This window comes from Urocampus carinirostris, chromosome 13 (assembly GCF_059441175.1).
Source record: "Urocampus carinirostris isolate Australia breed hairy pipefish chromosome 13, RoL_Ucar_1.0, whole genome shotgun sequence".
Lineage (NCBI taxonomy): Eukaryota > Metazoa > Chordata > Actinopteri > Syngnathiformes > Syngnathidae > Urocampus > Urocampus carinirostris.
The window spans coordinates 15,959,372-15,979,315 of NC_142361.1; the positions used below are offsets into that span (position 1 = coordinate 15,959,372).

At 39.1% G+C, this 19,944-nt stretch overlaps 1 protein-coding gene and 1 long non-coding RNA gene across 2 annotated transcripts in view; one reads left to right on the forward strand and one right to left on the reverse strand.

Moving 5' to 3' along the window:
* The window catches only part of arid5b (AT-rich interaction domain 5B), a 153,120-nt gene extending 143,311 nt beyond the window's left edge, over window positions 1-9,809 (forward strand). The window contains exons 9-10 of the mRNA XM_088351160.1: window positions 4,635-4,833; window positions 6,309-9,809. Of these exons, the coding sequence (XP_088207286.1) occupies window positions 4,635-4,833; window positions 6,309-8,111 (2,002 nt within the window). The 3' untranslated portion in view covers window positions 8,112-9,809. The remainder of the gene's footprint in view (window positions 1-4,634; window positions 4,834-6,308) is intronic.
* On the reverse strand, window positions 91-17,247 carry LOC148353858 (uncharacterized). Its single transcript, XR_015852427.1, has 3 exons — window positions 17,149-17,247; window positions 2,364-2,430; window positions 91-519 (listed from the first exon to the last, which is right to left on the reverse strand). It is a non-coding gene; the product is annotated as an uncharacterized LOC148353858 (long non-coding RNA).
* Between the last annotated feature and the right edge of the window lie 2,697 nt (window positions 17,248-19,944).

The window sequence follows — 19,944 nt, forward strand, 5'->3', positions numbered from 1 at the left end:
CGTGTTGAGATAGAGTATTTAAATAGTGCTACATAAAATACACACTGTAATAACAATAGGGTAATATACAATGTGTAATTGTGTATGTATTATCTAGCAAGCGGTACATTGTTTGCCTTCTTTTAAGCATTTCTTGTTCGATTCACGGTTGTAAATATTTCTTTCCAGGACAATATGTGCTTTTGCTTTTTTTAAAGAATGTTCCTTCTTTTTTCAACAAACAAGAAAATATGTACTTAAAATGAGAAACATTTTTGGACAGTGAAGTAAGAACATTATTTTTGTTGCATCCTTTTTTTTTTGATTGTCATCAGCCCATCTAAACGCAGAGCCAAATTGGTGTTATATTGCTCACTTGCCATTGTCAAGTCCAGACCTGGTCCCGGCTAGGACTTGAACGCAGCTTCCCAGAACTGGGAAGACCCGAGGCCCGTGATGTTTATGCTGGCTTCTCACCGCCTTTATACAATGCGAGCATCTGCGTGTAATCCTGTCAGCCAAAGAAGATGCGCGTAGCAGCTGAAGGGATGAATCATGTTGGCATGTTAGTCAAAAAGGGAGAAATGGATATAGTACAATAATGTCCAGGAAAAGCCAAGATTCTTTTCCCCTCAAGGTTTAAATAATAAGCAGTGTGATTTGTCTCAGCAGGAATTAAACACTCGTGCACACGCACACATTCTCTGGCATTCAAGAGGGAGTGGATTTCCCCTAACTTGGTATCATTACGATAGAATTAGCTATTGCATGCCAGGTTCTAATAACCCAGGCAACAACACTTTCAAACATGTGTTTTGTTTATATATGATGTCGAATAATCTTTTAATATTACTGTTCTCTACTTTTTTTTTCAAAAGCTTAAATATCTTGTTGAAAGGTGATACAGATGCTGCCCTATTTACGAACAAGATCGTTCGTATGTTGAATTTGTTCGTAAGTTGCTCCAGTGCTATATTTTGTATGATTAAGGTTTATACAAGTATGTTTAAGGCTTGTTTAAAGTAACCTGTATTGTTTTGTACTAAAACATAAACATTTCATAAAGTAATATGCTTTATAAAGATAAATAAAGTTGAGTTTAACTTACTTTTGGAATGTGAGCCTAAAGAGGTCCTCCTCCGTAGAGAGGACGAAAAAAAGTGATCCAACCATTTTCTCAACGGCATCAAGCTCTTATTCCACTTTCGTTTCAAATGAAATAGCTTGCCTCTTCTTTACACTTCACACCAACCATAGTGAATGGATGCACGAGATATTAAAAAAGAAAATTGTAAAAGTTCTGGTGCGCTGGAGATTCAGTATAGAATGTTCACACACGAACTAGGAAGAGGAAGCCGGATTTCTTCTTCGGGGAGGATGCTGGGTGAGCTCTCTAAGCACCACAAGTCAGTAGCAGGAGAAAGAAGCACTACAGTAATGTCCTATACTCTGATTAAGGCGCACAATACAAAATGTAACTTGCAGCAATGTCCAAATATTTTTCGACATCCCGAAAGAAATGTTCGTTTCTACCGTTTTTCGTAATTCGAATGTTCGCAAGTATGGGAGCGTCTGTACTCCATTTTTGACTATTCTGTTATTGCTTCTTTGAGAGGTAAAATCAGGCCTAAAAAAGCCCGCCCAACCTCAGCCCGAACCCCACCCGATTAAATATTGCAGGGACTGGGACAGACCTTCATAGCGCACAGGAAAATCTATGCATCACACAAAATCAGGGCTCAAATTGCAAAATGAATTCACTAGCAAATTTGGTCAGAATTACAGTGCATGCCGGTAAAAAAAGCAGGTTCCCTCTGTTTTTAAACGCAGCATTTTGAAGTCAATATCAACAAGAGATTGAAAAAAACAAAGTAAGTGCACTTGTGAGCTGAAGCTGGAGAGAGGAGTGTGGGGGGGAGTGGAGAGGCAGGAGGCACTGGTGGAGATGGTCCCCACTGTTGAACTGTTGGATGCACTTTGTACGTAACTTACTGTAAGTTTTAGCCTTTGCTCAGGGCGACCTTTCCATTAGTACATTAACCAATTCATTAATATGTACAAATAAAATAAACATACCATTGCCGGAACCTCAACCAAATCTAAGGTTTTGGACATGTTTGACAATAATTTGGTTGCCACACACAGCATGGATTATTGCTCGACGTTCCAATCAATCGTCACAGACTTTGTGTGATTGCTCAGACCTGTGATGTGTCCAGGTTGCACCATGATAAGGTACATTGTGTAATAGTGGTAAAAAAGAAACATTAAAAAAAATATTGGTTTAAATAATAAGCAAAGATACAGGAATTATGTATAAATGTGCATTTTTAAATATTTTTAGGTCGATACATTTTTTTTATTTGACAAAAAATGAGATTTACCTCAGGGGTGACATGACTGTCCACCATCTTGCTGCTGCCACAGGTACCCCCAAAACTTTGTGATATGCTAAAATTGAGAAGAAAAATTGTGAGATTTGGTCACTTGTAGTGTTAGTAGGTGGTACTCTTCCTTGTGGTTTGTCGAAATTGTTTTAGGTTGCATTACACAATACATGTTAACTTGCATGTTATGGCCATATTTCACACGCTTTTTGACCATTTGAAATTGTGTGCTCGCATAAAAATTTTATACCAATCTCATCTTACCTATTTTAGAGATTGTTTCAGTCACTGGTAGCATCCTCTTGTGTGCATACAAACACGATAGAGATGTTTCTGAAATTTTGTAACGTAACATGACTTAAATAATGTTCCCAAATACATCAAACTCATATCATAGTTTGCTAGTTTTGTCGCAGTATTTTTAAAGTCTTTCTTGCTGTGAGTAAATAAGTGCTGTGCTTTTAAAGTGGGATTTATTATTGCTTAATAAAGAGGAATTGCAATCATTAATAAAGGGAGCAATTGGCTGAGGTTGCCAGGTATGAAAATTGCGGCTAGTCCGGCTTTTAAATCTGTCCCACGAAACTAAAATGGTAAAGAATGATAATATACAGTGGTAAACAAAGTACTACCAATATAAAAAAAATAGATAGATAGATAGATAGATAGATACTTTATTCATCCCCGTAGGGAAATTCACACTTCCAGCAGTCTACCCTGTTGTTTATTAACAGATGAACATGATGCCCTAGGGGTGCTTGTAGCGAAGTGGATGACGTCACGCCAGTCCAAAATTTCGACATCCCTGCGGCAGATGGAAAACTTTTCTTTGTGAAAATCCAGGGATACACCACCTCGTGTTAGCAAGTCCGCCTCCTCTCCGATTCTCCCCAGTTTTCGTGTCTCTGTTTAGCAGCGTTGAAGCCGGATTGCTCCGGGTAGCTCCGGGTGGCTACACGTTAGCGTCCGGAATGCTAAACGTGAGCCACGTTTCCGCAAAACACAGCAACTGCGCTCCCTGTGCGCTTCGATGTTTTCCACCAGCACTCGATGATCTTATTTGGTCGTGAGTTCGCATTTACCATGATTACGGATGGTACCGAAGACTTATAACGCCGCTAGCCGCTTCGCTAGCTCCGGCTTTTCCTCCACCATAGGCCCCTTCATCACGCCGGCACGAGAAATCTTCAGGGCAAGGAGTAGAAATTCCTTGAATAAACGCATTTCTTGTGCGTTAAAACCCATGTCCATAGGATAGAAGTAATCCATAGAGTAGTTGTCAAAACGGGAAGAAAAAACACCGAAGATAGGAGCAGACAATAAAACAACAGGGCAGCTGCTGGTAAAGGCAGCCGCTCGTGGCAGCGCCGCTTTGATCAAATGTCATTGTTTTGGTGCCACTCTTGTCCCCAGTGTCCTTTGTTGTAACTCCCCACCCATAATAAATATATTTATCACAAAACGTTAATGGCCAACATTTGAATAGCTGGCTACATTTTTCTGTACAGTACTTTCTATTTTTCATCATGTATTTATTGTATTGTAATTATCAAATTTCAAGCATTTTCAATGCGTATGATCAACTCTAGTACATAAATATAGGCATCTAATAAATTATTTTGCTTTATCTGTGAGTTTTTAAACAAATTTGTTGGACTTAATATATTTAGCAACAATCAAGGATGTACATATTGCTGTCTTCACGTATATTCATTTATAAATGCAAATGAGAAAAATTGGATAGGTCAACATTATCATTTTTACTCCTATTTTGCAGCGGCATCGGATTTGAGATTATGGATGGATACAAAAAGTCAAATCACTCTGTAAAACATTTTCTTTCTCCTGGGAAGGCCACACAAGTTTATTCTTTTTTTTAATATTGGACAACTGCTAAAGAGATTTCATAGGATGCCATGGCCTTAATTTTGACTATTCCAGGGTTGTTGTTTTGATTATTACACCATTGTTGCTTTTGGCCAATCATGTTGTTGTTCTTTAATATTCACACCCCTTAGGGCTAATCTTGTAATTTTGTTACCTTAAAGATTTCATTTAAAAAAAGGTCTTAGGAGAGAGCTTCAGTATGGGGAATTGAATTCTCTTATCTGAAGGGTTCTCTCCCTGGTGTCCTTGCAAGTTCAAAATCCATTGATGTCATCTCTCCTCATTTTAAGTGTTTACCAAAGTATAAAATCAACACGGCCCACGACTCAAAATGTTTGCTTGCTCATTGACGTAACAATGTCTACTTTCTGTCTCCTGTAGGCTTCTCCTGCCATATGAGAGGCACCTTAAAGGCGAGCAGGACAAGCCCCTTCCTTTGACCAAACCACGCAACCAGGAGAAGGGGACATCAGCTAAAGCCAAGAAGGCCAAGAGCCCAACCCCTGCCAAGACAGTGTCCCATAAGGAGCGCTGTGAAGGTGGCGGTGTTGAGGAGGCCAAATGCCAGCCGCAAACACTGGTGAGTTGCAGACATCATTTTGTGTGCATACAAACACGTTGTTTCTGAAATTTTGTAACTTAACATCACTTAAATAATGTTCCCAAATACACCAAACTCATTTGAACATAATTTCATGTAAAGCTAATGTATAACAGTACACTAATTTCCTCATTTATTGGGGTGGGCTACTTTCCAATAAGAACCTTTAATAGGTGAAATCCCTGAAGTAGAAACTTTTTGTTTTACATTTATTATACAAACACTGAAAACGATACGAAAAAAACACTTTACAGGCCCAAGCACTTGTTTAACAAATAAGTACTGGCTAACACTTTTTTTAGGAATGACTACAGCACCGTCAAATGATAAACAGGGAGACTGTTCAGCCAATAAGAATTCAGAAAACAATGTACAACGCAATTCATGAAGTAGCGTAACGGTAAAGCGTGAACCTCATTACTGATTATTACTGTATAATTATGATGAGAAAACTGTTCTTTTTTAGGTTTCAAACAATTTTTCTTACATTTAGATTTAGTAGACCTCTAATAAAAATAGGAAATTGATGCTTTTTACCAGTCGGAGGCACTATGAAATACATTTTTGAAAACAAAAATAATGATTCACAAGTAACAAGCAATAATACATGAAGTACCATATAAGCGTTCTTTTAAATATTATAAATAGTCAATGTCATTAAAAAAAAAAAAAAAAAAAATCACAGAAATTTATATCTGTTTTTGTTTGTTCATTATCCATTTAAATCAACTCTCTATGGTTTACTAAAGATAAAGATAAGTATTGTCACACATACGCCACTACCTGTCAATGCCAAATCCGGGTAATATCTGAAGAGCAGGACGACACTGATATCCATGGAAAACAGTGCTGTCTGTTCCATATTGGGGAGCACACCCCTACCCAAAAAAACAGCCTGGGAAGGGATGGACGCCGTCGGGCTGTACTTGCCCAAGACACACTATTTATTCACTGTTTCAGGAACACCAATTTGCATATTGCATTCTGATGGATTAACAATCTTTCCACTTCTTCAGAAAGGAATGTGAGAATGGAGAAAGTTTTTCAATGAAATACTATACAAGCTCTTTTACGTGTGTTCGTATTGAACTGAGAGGTTATTTACGCATAGTGGTTTAGTGGTAATGTATTGACGACACTTATCAACTAATCTATCATTGTATTGTTTCATTAATATTTTCCATAAGTGTATATAAAGCTCAACGATTATACGCAAATAGGGTAGATTTTACTCACTTTCACGTGCTTTATAATCCAGTGTATCTTAAAATCCGGTGCATGTTGTAGTGTAGAAAATACAGTATTTTGTTTGGATGTTTAATTGCAACCATTAAATTATCAGTGTGTGGTGGGGAAAAAGAGACACGGCAACACACATAGACCTTCATGACAAAACCCCAAAAACCCGCCGATTGGATTTATCAAATGATCGCAAAACTTGTCTCCATCTCCAGGACTGCAAGCTGAAAGGAGAAGCGGTCATCAAGCTGGAAACGCCGAGCGCGGACGAGCCAATTCTCATCGAAGAGGAGGAGCTCCACGTGACACCAAAAAAGAAAGAGTCCTTGACCGGCCAGGCGCTGCGCCCCATTGAGGGCGACACCAGCACGGCACCACTTGCCCCACGGCCCCTACATGCCGGAGCTCTGCCTGAATGGAGGCAGATCAGCGAGGCTCTCCAAGCCGGCCAGACTGAGGTCCACCAGGTGGTCAAAAGCGCCTACCTGCCTTATCGCTGGGACCAGAACAAACCCGCTGGGCACGTGGCATTACCTGACACCGCCCCCCAAGGGAAGGACTCTTTGGAGAATCATGTTGGCAGAGTAGGCAAAGTGTTGCCCATGTGCAAGCAGGAGAGACAGCCCCTCGATTTGAGCGCAGACCCTTTCTCGGACAATGAAGAGTACGGTGTTATCAGGAAGGAGAGTCCAGCGCAGATGACTGCGTACTGCAAAGCTGGCCAAGGTGTTATGTCGCCTCTGGCCAAGAAGAAACTTCTTTCCCAAGTCTGTGAGTCAACTTCCTTCTCCTTTACATCATCCTTACAGCCAGGACTCGCTCTGGAGAGAGACATCAAGCAGATTAAAGATGAAGACAAGGGTCACAGGCAGCCAGGGTCTGATAGCCTCCCAGAGGTGGCGCCATTGTTTCGGCCTTCTGTCATTCAGCATGCGCAGAGCAGCAAACCCCCACAGGAGAGGAGCTCCACCCACCTCCTGCAGCCTCACGTCAGTGCCCCATGGCAGCCGTATCTGCCATGGGAGCAGGACCGCGACACGGTCGAAAACACCTCAGATAGACTCCTCCAGGCTCGGAGCTTTGCTGAGGACTGCTATTCATCGCCGCATCTGCACAGCCTCTACCGGCAGACTGAAAACTGCTTAAGCCAGGACAGAATAGCCGGATACGAAGAACGGCGAGAGAATAAGGGCGGTCGGCCATTCGTTTGCGGGCTAGAGCAGGAAGGCCTCGCGTACCGATCGCACTACAGCATGCAGACTCCATCTGAGAGACAAGAGGTCGAAGACGAGCCGCAAGATTTCACAGTGCCCAAGGTGCTCACACACCGGGTGTCCACCTTCTCCAAACCGCCCTTCTGCGGCCTCCCCTACTCTGTAGTGCACCAGGGCTTGGAGTCGCATCCGAAGGCGTGCAGAGTCCCGCCCATGACTGTTTTACCTCCCAAGCGGGACCAATCGCCACCCTTCCCCATCTCCAAATCCTCATCAGACTCATGTCACACCAGCCCCGTCCGGCTGGGGAAGCGAAGCCTTGGAGAACCGGAGGGAGAGGAAGTGCCAGAGAGGAAAGTCCGTGTGGTCACACCCATCCACCCCGCACCAATCATCCGTAGCAGTGACCCTGAGGAGCTGAAAGCAGCAGAGCCAGCCCACGCAGTCCACCTCAACCACCTCCCCGAGGGCCACTCAGCCCCTGCCTTCCCGCTATCGCACGCCGTCCCTCTCTATGCCAGCATGTACCCGCCAGGCGGCCTGGTGTCACAAGAAGGGCTCCAGCAGCACCCAGGCCTGCAGTACCTTAAAAGCCAGTCAGCCGTGTCCCCACTGGCGCCCCCCTTGGCCTTTCACTCCATGCTGCTTCACCGCCAGCTCCTGGCCTCTGCCCCCAGCCCGCACCACTTTTTCCGGCACCCTGGCGGGGCGGCACTCTATGGGGACTTGCTGCACCACCTGTACCCGTTTTCGACCCTCGCCCCGCCACAGCTGTCCTCTATACACCCCAGCACAAGACTGTGAGGAACCCCGGCTGGTCCCGCCCGCGCCTTTTCGTTGCTAAGCAAAGACTGCGGTTCAGACGTCGGATGGGAGGCCGGCAGCAAAATGACAAACTCAATCTGTGAGACGGACAGAAAATTATTTGTTTTTACCTTTTGCACTGTTCTGTATTTGTATCACCACTTACTGTACAGTTTTGTTCGTGTCTTGATTTGCACAGTTGCGATGCGTATGTGCTCACTTCAGATTTTCACTCAACATTTAAGCGAGACTGGTGGTCGCTTAGTTTTTGTTTACTGCGTCCGAGAGCTAAAACTGCGCCGCGTCAAGCACAGCAATAGGTGATAACAAAACATGTTGCTGCCATGACTAAGGCTTTGTTTTTTTGAGGTCTTCACACTGCACGGTTGGCTGTTTGGCCTTTTGTCAACCTTTGAGAAGCAAACCACTTTAGTCAGAAATGAGAAATTCCAACTCTTTGGTAAAAAACAACAAGCGCCAAAGGAACTTGAAACTAACAAAAGCCAAGTAGGTGTTAAGATAACATTAACATGCGTGGTATGACTTATCCAATCAATGGAATTCGTGCTCCCCGTTTTTTCAGTCGGAACCATCCTGTATGGCGCATTAAGATATGTGGCCCTTGGAGGTGCTTGAAGACAATATGCGTCCGAAGTCATTTCAAGTGTGTAGAGGCGGATTTTCTTTGGATTATAGGACAAAAAAATAATCTGCTGTCTTTATAGAGCCATGGTATCGGCAGAGGCATTACTGAGCAGCCTATCACCAACCTCGTTGCGATTCACAATTTCACCGCGTTTGTGACTTGAAAAGATCTCTTTTTAAACCATATGGTTGTTTTTAAAGAAAGAATGTGGTCATTTAGGACGCTTTAAAAATACTTGTGCCTTTTGCTCATCTTGCGCTATCATTTTTGGCACTTAATGTTGATTCCTGAGGGGAAGTTTGTTGCAAAGTGTTTTACGCTCGCTGTTACATGAGCCAAGATCTATTCTTTTACATATAAACTCTCATACTACAACAAAACCACTAAACGGCTATCAGACACATGGGCCATAAAGTGCTGCCTCCACCGGTGAAAGTAAAATGCTTCATTTTTTGTTAGTTTTACTGATTTGTGAGGCTAAACTGCACCAATTGACCGTTTTGTGCTATTAGTTAACGTTTGGCACTTAGTAGCGCAGGAATGGCAACCATTGAATACAGAAAGCTTGTTGTTGCTTTCCACAGCAAACAAGCACAGTCTGAAAAGAAAAATCTGTATATGGGATCAAGTTCACATTTTCTTGTCTGTTTTGGCCGCTATCATTTTTTCGTGTGCGTGTTTGTAAATAAAAGGCACTGTAGATAGCACACCGCGCGGGAATGGTGGTTATCGTATCCAAACTGTTATAATCTGTAAATCGATTCAAAAAAAGTATATATCGCGACGTACGTACAAGGAAAAAAAAGGGTGGTTACATGCAAGATAGCCTCTAAAAACACTACGTTTTTCAATTTAAGATGTTAGGATTTTGACTTTATATTTGTTATTTTCACTTGTTTTGGTTTTCTTATCAGTGCATCCTCAAAAAGTGTTTTTGATACAGTAGCCATGTGTTTGTTTACCAATCAGCCAGCTGGCAGAGACAGATTCAAGACTTTTTTATGCTATGACCTCCTGTATATTTAATTAAAATATTTTACTATCTAAAAGTCTCAGCGTGCATTTTTATTGGCCATTCTTCATGATTCCTTCTCTGCTGCCTCTCGGAGGACAGTCTAATGAGACCAGGGCACATGTTGGACTTTGACACACTATCCTTTACTTAGCTTTCCTTTTGACTTAAGTTTTAGGATGTGTGCTGTCGTGACAAAAAGGAAAAAAGAAAAAAAATCATCCTTAATCATACATTGTGTAACATCCATCCCTTATCGGCACCCCTTATCCTCAGTAGGGTCGCGGGGGTGCTGGGGCCCATCCCAGCTATCTCTTGGGACTGGGCAGGGGACACCCTGAACTGGTTGCCAGCCAGTCGCAGTGCTTACAGAGACAGACAACTCGCTCATTCACACCCAGAGACAATTTGGATCGTATTCGTTGCCCTACGGGGACTTGCTGCACCACCTGTACCCGTTTTCCACCCTCGCCCCGCCCAAACTGGTCGTCTCCAAATAGCCCCTTTTTAAACGCTGTGAAATACATTTAGAAAAATGTGCAAAATATAATGTTTAGTTTTTTAGATTGTGATCAAATTTGTCTTGGGACCAGGTGAGGGTTTGTCCCATTGTCCCAGCTGCTTTCCAGCTAAGATGCCCATCCTACACTTTTCTTCAGGCATGTGATAGCAAATAAAATCAGGCAAGAATAGAACCTTCTATTTCTGTGTGTTCCAACTTAGACCACTTAATGTTAGTAGCACGTTCAGTGATTATTTCCGTTTGGGAAAACATTTCAGTGTTACCTTTCAAAAGAGAACAAAAGCATCCATATTTTGAAACGGTTCCAGAACAGCATTCAATTTACTTTGGGTACATCTTGGATTGGGATTTTAGGCGAATTTGACAGACCGTTAATGAGTAAATTGATAACATAAACGGGCATTTTTTTAAAAATACTCTGGTCAAGAAATGTGATTTAGTTTACAAAGCAGAAGGAGAGGGAGTTGACCTAATTTTACAGCTACACCAAAAACCTTGTGAAAGGCTGGGGAAAAATAAGGGGAAGTATGTTACAGTTTAATCAATTGAGTTTATGTAGTTTGAATAAATTCAAATTGATTTGTATATTACTTTTCAGGCAATAAATTGCTTTATAAAAACATTCAGTGTACAATAAAAAACCCTCCTTGTCCCTGCCCAACAACCTAAAAAAGGGGGAATGTTGAAATTGACCCACAGCCTTTGCCGTCTGTACAGTCTCTCTTACATAAGATCAGAACTGAGCTTGAAATGCAGCTATGTACTTGGTTTTTGAGGTTTGCCAAAATACATACTGTAAAAAACCAATTAGTATGCTGTCATTCAGTAGTTGAAAGTAAAATTATAGGCGAAATTAGAGACGGATAATTCGTATCCAACATGTAGTGAGCTTGTTAATATGCCGTTTTTTACATGACCTGTTGAGTCATTCATCATAGAAACATTCCTAGCAGCGTCAGCAGCAAAAAATGGTGAGCGAATCATAAAAAACATTAATAAAAAAACAAGTCATGTTTATTTGTATAGCCCTTAACCACAAGAAGTCTCAAAGGGCTGTACAGACTGCAGACTAATTATTACTCCATCCCCTGATCTAAAACCTACATGAGGGCAAGTAAAACTCAAAATCTCAGTAAGAGGAAATTAAGAAACCGTGAGAAGAGCCGCACATGAGGTAATCCCCATTCCAGGCTGACACGGCTGCAACGATGTTGCAATACACAAACATCCTCAACATGAAATATGTCATTCACACGCTATAGAATATGCATGTGCTTCAAGTCTAGACTTAAAACAATTCCACTGAGGTTGCAGATGAACCGCAAAAAAAGTAAACCTTACTTAAATCAAAAGCAAAAAATTATTGAAAAATAAATAAAAAATTTTACAGCCTTGAAAACGTCAAGAATGTTTTATTGTGTTTGTTTGTCCTTTTACAGGAAGCAGATTCAAAATGTTATACAGTATATCTATTTTTGTTGTTGTCCCTCCCTCTTCTTTTTTCCATTTACAAGCATTAATGAAAAAGCTCTAGGGAGCCACTAGGGCAGCTCTTCAGAGCTGTTTACTTAAAGAAACATTGGGTATTATTTATTGCATCCTGGTGGGAAAAACATTTCATATACTTGTTTTAAAGACATGAACTATTTTTAATCCTCTTAGGTCAAGAAATGTGTATTTATCCTACAATCACACCTTAAAGGAGCTGGCATAATTGCCTGACATCTCGCTAAGTTGGGTATCCAAAAACCTCAACACTGGCTGAACAAAAATTTGAGAAGTAAAATGGTGCATTTTAGTCATCATGAGTCTCCATAATTCGTATTCTTCGTTGTGATTTACAGCACTCGTTTTTGGTTGCACTACACCGAGCAGTAATATCTTGTGTTCAAATAATACACACTGTCCCTATAAGTCTAATTAGTGTGTATTCTTCCTTGTGCTATGTTGCACTACACAAAAAAAACAACATCTAAGTGGTCAGATATTACCCTTTAAAAACAAAATCAATGGCTTAATCCTTCTCAATACGGTCCGTCAAGAACACAGGTAACCTAATGAAACCAGAAATAAAGTGCAATTGGCTACCATCAGCTGCTCTTTAGTCATTCCGAAAAAAATATCACTAAACAAAATAAACGTACAATTAAAACATGCACGCGCCCTCGGGTAAGTGCACGACCGCACGCAAACTGTCACTACATAAAGTTTGCCTGAGCTCATAAAGCGCCATGATTGTTCTTTTACAAGTCAAATGTTGCCTGGGGGGATGTCAAACTAATTGAAGTGATGGTTGCCATAAAAAGGAGCTCAAATGAAAAGAAAAAGTGCAGCGACCGCAGATGAACTCTTGTTTATCTGCTGCTGCACTCGTTTGATGACAAATTGCAGACGTTCCCTGTGAGGGGACGGTGAAATTAGGTTTGAAAAGTCAATCACACATGCTCTCACAAATATACAAGTATACTCACATACAAATGACAGTCATACCCATGAGAGGCCGTTTGGGCAGTTAAATCATACTCGCTCTCACTTACAACACCCTACTTTCACACATCCACAACTGCATTTTCATACAGACGGTCATACCCATGCTTGTGTGAGAGTATGGTGTTATTTGTGAAAGCAAGTATGATTTACTTCTAAAATAGCCTCTCATATAGTAGAAAGTGTGAGAAAGTATAGAAGTGTGAATGAGAGTTTAGTAATGTGTAGAAGTATAGTAGTGTTAAGCATGAGCATGACTGAGAATTTAGTTGTGAATGTGTGAGGGTATGAGGATATATGTGAGAGGAAGTATGACCTGCTTCTCAAACAGCCTCTCATATGGTAGAAACTGTGAGAAAGTATAGTCGTGTGTATGGAAGTATAATAGTATGTATGAGAGAGTATAGTTGTGTTTAGCTTGAGCATGACTATTTTTTATGAGAATTTAGTTGTGATTGTGTGAGGGTATGATGTACATGTGAGAGCAAGTATGATATGCTTCTCAAACAACCTCTTATATGGCAGAAAGTATGAGAAAGTCTAGTCATGTGTATGAGAGTAAAGTAGTATGCATGAGAGATTATAGTGTATAGCATTAGCATGACTATTTTTACGAGAGTTTAGGTGAGTATTTGTGAGGGTATGATGTAATGTGAGAGAAAGTATAATCTGCTTCTCAACCACCCTCTTTCCTATGTTAAAAAGTGTGAGAAAGTAGTCGTGTTTATGAGAGAGTATAGTAGTGTATATCATTGGCATGACTATTTTTAAGAGAGTTTAGGTGTGTATGTATGAGGGTATGACGTAACATGTGAGAGCAACTATGATTTACTTCTCAAATGTCCTCTCATATAAAATTGCAACATCGGCTCGACCTTTCAAAGCTTTTTCTTAAAGTCGCACATACATGCATGCAAACTCCCGGCATGTAAAATTAGCATCACCAAAAATGTATACAGTCTAAATATTCACTTATTTACTAATTCAAAGCTCTAATAAGGCCATACAAAATATTCACAGAGAGATGTTATATATATATATATATCAATATGCAGTTCAGTTAGTTTTCTTTATAGTCACTTTCAGGATTTGTACAGTCCTAAGGGGAAACAAAAAATAATAATAATTTAAAAACTATTGACGTCACTTTCTCTGGAAGAATGAGTGTCATGACGGACGGCAAGTAGCATTTGAATAGGCAGTTGAGTTGAAACAAATACCAATAACCCAGACAGAAGAATACAACCACCGCTTTTAACCATGGTGATTGATTCCTGTGCGGTGGGCAAGCTTCTAAACCCGATTTGTAATTTCATCCCTTTTGACGACAGGGTTCCTACACTTTAAGGCAAGTTAAATTCAAGACCTTTTAAGAGCCTTTTGAAGTCAATTTTAAGACCAAGTAGACAAAAAACATAAAACACACCACATAAATTAGAGGCACTTTTAAACAAATGTTTAATTTGTTTTATTTTTAAATCACATTTTGTTCCAGTTGAAAACTTTACGTCTGAAAATCATAGCTCACTGCAAAGTTTTAGACATTGAAAAAAAAGAAAATTGATATTCAAAGACATCATCCTTAGTCAAAACTGGCAGATAACTACCTACTCATTCCATAGAACTCTTTTGCTACATTTATAGCATTTTTATCATGATGCACGAAAAATAACTTTAAGCAGTTCTGACAAATATAAATTTAATTAACGTGTTCACATTTTTAAGACTTTTGAAAATTGGATTCAAGACATTTTAATATTAATTAAGGATTTGTTTTTGGAATGATTAATTGAATGCCTTTTAAGAATTTTCAAGGAACCTTGCATGAAGACAGAAGACCGAAATGGTTATCTGCAGTCAAAACGGATGGACTGGTACATTTGATGAATTCCTGAGCAATTTTATGTTAAGTAGGTATGAGTCACATCAAAGACACTCAATATAATAAGTTAGCTAGTGCTAACTAGCTACGTTAGTGTCTTACCGCTGCGATTTCTTTCTTACTACGTACATGAGGTGCTTTTATTGTGATTAAACAGGGATTTAAAACAGAAATGTTTCTAATATCACATGTATTGAAAACTGGTATGTGCTCTACCGCAAAGCTTTTTACGCTGAAATGAACTGCCAAATCACCAACGGATAAAATGAGAGACGAATCTTCACATGAGAAAGTCATTTTGCCAAAATAAATATTTTCAAAAGTGATTTACATGCAAGGTGCAAAAGCCCCGTGCTTCACCGTTCAATTACATTCCCCCCAAAATTAGATATGAAGTAATTTTAGTAACATTTGCGTGAGGGGGGGATAATTTACACTGGGAGTGCATCTTTCGGCACAACACCGATAAGAGCTTTTAGGCATCTACACTTTTATAAGCTTTTTAGATAATCACCAGATAATAGGGATACTCTATTTACAACATAGTGATAGAGATGGTGTGGTTTAAAGTCAAGCAGATTGGACAATTTCTTTAGATGAGTAAATATGTCAAGATAAGGACTGTAGGGCTTGTTAGCTAGCATTGTTAATGCTTTCCGATAGCTGTGCGATATTCGTTTGGCAAGTCATTGCCAATTTGTGTAAATAGTATAGCTGTTTTTGTTGTCTACCGTTTACCGGCCCCGTCCGCTTTTTACTACAGGTTACTACCGTCCGTCATGGTGTGCAAAGGGTCAATACATGTATGGATAGGTCTGATGTCACCAAATATTTTGAGTGGGTGGAAGTTAAGTAATTATCATAAATGACAGAGTTATTACATTTCAATTTCGCATCCTTATAATGTACAGTGACATGAATTGTGCAAAATCTTTGGGGAAACTGTTATTGTCAAAATAAAGGCATGTATTAAAAACAAATTTGTTGCCACTTTTTCACTAATTCGAAGCTCTAATTAGGCCAGTCTGATTTGTCACTTTTAGGACTTAGGACTGTCCTAAGGAGCGGTGGAATAAATAAACTATGAATAAGTCTAATACCTCTGAACACTGAGTGGTATACACCAACTATCATGAAACGGCAAATCAATCAAGTCAAACGAGTTTGCCGCGGTAGCCTCTCTCGGCATCGTTTTTTTTTTTTTGTTGCAAACGAAGCGTGCATTCGATGCTACTGTGCACATGCGTCTGCTGCTGTAGTGCATAATTTCGACTCCCCTGCAAAATAGCTTTATTGTTTTAATAAGCTTATTATATAGAATACGATCGCTATTGTCGTAAGCGCGGCAGAATGCGCGTTCACGCGAGGGGGGGAGGATTTTGCAGGGGAGGCGAAATTGGGCACTACACCGGAAGACTCCTCAACAGCTGCAGAAGTGATGTTTTGCCATTTCATCGCAGAGCACAACATACCTCCAACAGTTGCCGACCACTTCACAAGGCTTATGAAAAACATGTTTCCCAGTCACAAGGCTGCAAAGGTTTGTATTTTCTGTCCCTGTTAAATAGTCTGTTTGAAATTTAAAATACAAGCATCAATGGTTGATATTGTGGTTTGGTTTACAAAATAGAAATGCCACCTATTTTTTTCCTCCAAAATTATCTTTATTTACAAATATAAATTTAAAGTTTTATTAATAGATATTTTAGTTATGCTGATAACAATTGTTCCTGATTTATTTTTTTATCAAGAATATGTACAGAATGATATAACGAAACACATGTACAATATAACATGTTAAACTACATAAACACGTTTGAAAAAAAATATGGTGAAAGATTATTTTGTAAGGGAAAATACGACAGTTTGTATGGGCATGGAGCCGTGGAGGTTGACAGGTATGCATGAATTGTGTCACCAAAACAAATGCATGCCATGAGGGTTACACATGTAATACAAACTCAAAAGATAAAAAACATGTAAAACAAAGAACATTAAGATAGATGAACAGGGTTATCCCAAATGTTTCCATTCAAATTGAAGACTTTTTAGGGTCACATCCGATTACATTTAAAAAAATAGAAATTAAAAGACGTATGCCACGAGGGTTTAACTCCTCGTAAATCGATAAATTTGGATTTGTTTTACATGACACCTGCCTCTTCAGGTTTGTTCAATATGTTGTTAAGAGTGGTAGCTACTTTCAACGGGCTGCAACTCCTCTAATATTAATTGTAGGGATTATCTGTCAATGAAGCCAGGCAGTCACCAGGCGCCAAAGGTCTGCTGCCTTGTGTTAAGTTTGTCCAAATGTCACGACGACTTGGTAATACAAACATGGGGCTTCATGCTAGTTCTCCCTCTCAGAATTTGAAAACCCATTTTCAAAGCGGAACTTTCTGATAACATAAAACAAAACACGGCTTAATTTGTATTATTAACATCGGCTACACTCACACTTAATATATACAATACGACTTTACTTACTTTTCTCAAGTTTCTCCATTATGTCCAGCTTCTCCATGTGAGTTATAGCAGCTCCGCTAGACGACCTAAAGACGTTACCTGCACAACCGCGCATGCTCACATCCTTCTCAGAGTGACCACTCATTTGATTCAGCTCATATAGTTTACCTGAATTTTTTTAAATTGAGTTCACTAGAGCCTTATTTACTTTGTGCTTAATTATTATCAAATACCATTTGGTCTATATTTTTAAATTGAAATGTACACTTTGAAAGAAAAACCTTAATAGCTATTGGGACCAAGAAACATTTTTCAACTGTAGCTGTATTTGCTGACTACCATTTATTAAATAAAGAACATCCATCCATTATCTGCACCGCTTATTCTTAGTAGGGTAACGGGAACTAAAGAATAATTTACGCTATTAACTAACAAAAGAAGTCAGGGAAATAAAAAGCTGAAATATATGTTTGAATCACCCCAAAAATGACTGCAACAACAACAAAAAAGTAAATGCTTTATTGAATGTATATTTACGCCAAAGGAAAAATAAGTGTATTTTTAAATACAGTAAGTGACTGCATTTTCAAATCCATCTTTTCTCAGAAAATACTAACAGAACCATTCTATTAAAAAATACAAAAGATCAAACAAAGTAATTTTCCCCCTCATAAAATCACATTGATTTTCTTGACAGTATGATTTTTATGATTTGACACAAACAATTTGCTTCTGGGCCAGGCAGGCATTCTGGTCCTTGATGGCGCAGAGGACAGACATGAATCATTTCTCGTGGTAGTCCAAGTGTGATTGCATCATTTACCAAAAACTCAAGAGACCGACATTTAAGATTGACTTTCAAAATCTTTAGCCCAAGTTTAAACATTTTAAAGTAAAGTAAAAATACTAGTTTGCTATGCACTTTTGAAGTAGCAGGTGTAATTACAGTATCTCATCTGCTGGGTTAGTTTATTTGCGAATCAAAGTGCCTGTTAACCTGATAAAGAATATATATATATATATATATATATATATATATATATATATATATATTCCAATTAAAATGTCCAGAAATTATTTGATGCTGTGCACGCTCATACACCTTTTAAAGCATTGCTAAGCAACTATACTCGAGTCAACCATAATCATTGGAAAATAAGCTTACCACTATTGAGAAAAATACACCCTAACATAAAACCTAATTAAAAATAAGTGCTAGCTTTTTTTTTTTCAACTTTCTCACTTGAAAAAAAGGGCTAAAATGAGATGACGGTTATTATTTATCAGTCATGAAAATCAGCCACAACAGGTTAGATATGTACTGTAATACAAAAATATATGAAGCTTTTGTGTAAGCAAGTAAATAAACTCTATTTATTAAAAATAATATTAAAAAGACAATGTATGAAAAATATTCTACACAAGTTAGTGATAATTAGTGGACCTTTAAGAGGCAGTGCTACTGTGTAACGCTTTCTCCCAAATATGCTGCACCAACATGACTAAGTGAATGAATACAATGACTTAAAGCCCCAGTGTGTAATATTTGACCACTAGTTGGCACTGTTGTCTAATGCGGACGAAAAACCGTGCCACAGAGCAGTGTCGCCACAAGATCCCAGACAAACATGGCGGCGACCTGTAAGTCCCTACCTACCTAGGTAGGGATTCCACAATTTATAATACAAATTACTCAACCAATAATTTCTTTTAAATTAACATTGGCATTATAGTTCATGTATTTTTGCCTAGTATTCAAATGAATGTATTTTTACAGAATGAATGTTTTTCTAACAACTAGCAGGCACTAAATACGCACTGTGCCTTTAAATAATTTTAATTTACATTTGTAATTTCGCAAATTTATCAGTTTCTACTAAAAAGCTGTATGATAAATTGTATAATAATCCGGTTGAATAAAGAAAATGATGATGAATAGTACAAATTGAAAATACAGGGATCAGAATGGAGATTTTCATTTTCAGCTGAAATAGCCAGGGTCCAGGAATAAAACAGGGCGAATATCAATTTTTCTAACGGCCGCCAGGGTGCGCCAGAGCAATAAAGGAAAGAGTGAGACAGTCGGATTTTGAATTTGTTTGCTACGCAAGAGAAAAAGTGAAAAAGTCGGAATGCCTTTGGGGTTCAAAAACAGCGGAAATCCGCGGATCCGCGGAAAATTCTGATCCCTGAAAATATGAATAATTATAAAATAAACATTTCCATTTGCAATTTGTTTTTCTCACTCTTGCCTGTGTTTTGTGGTATATGCTCAAGCCAAGTCATATTTATTTGTATTGCCCTCAATCACAAAACGTCTCATAGGGCTGCACGGTTTAGTGCAGTTTATCTTTTGTAATTTAATTAAAAAATTATGGGTTGTTTTTATTTATTTTTTTTGTCCATGATTTGTAGATTAATTTTCCAAAATTGAGATCAGACTGGTCCCTAGCCGCTCTGGCGGGCATTTGTTCATTGTGTGCCTTTGTTACACAGAAAAATGTAACCCCTCATTCAGACTTAATGTGGTGGCGGCTTAGACTTTCTATTTCACAATTGTACCTCCAGTTATATTTTTCGGCAATAAATTATCAAGACTGACTAGAATTTAGCCTAGGTTTACAGATATGTTTTTAAAAAGTGTTGTCAATGTGGCTCAGGGATAGTTCAAGAACGGGGAGCATTGTGTCTAACGGTTGTGTCTGGCACCTCAGATAATAATTTTTGTGTATATATAAATCACACTGGACTATAAGGCACATGGAATTAAAACTACAGTAAGAGCTACCATAGTTATCCCGTTGCACATTTGATATA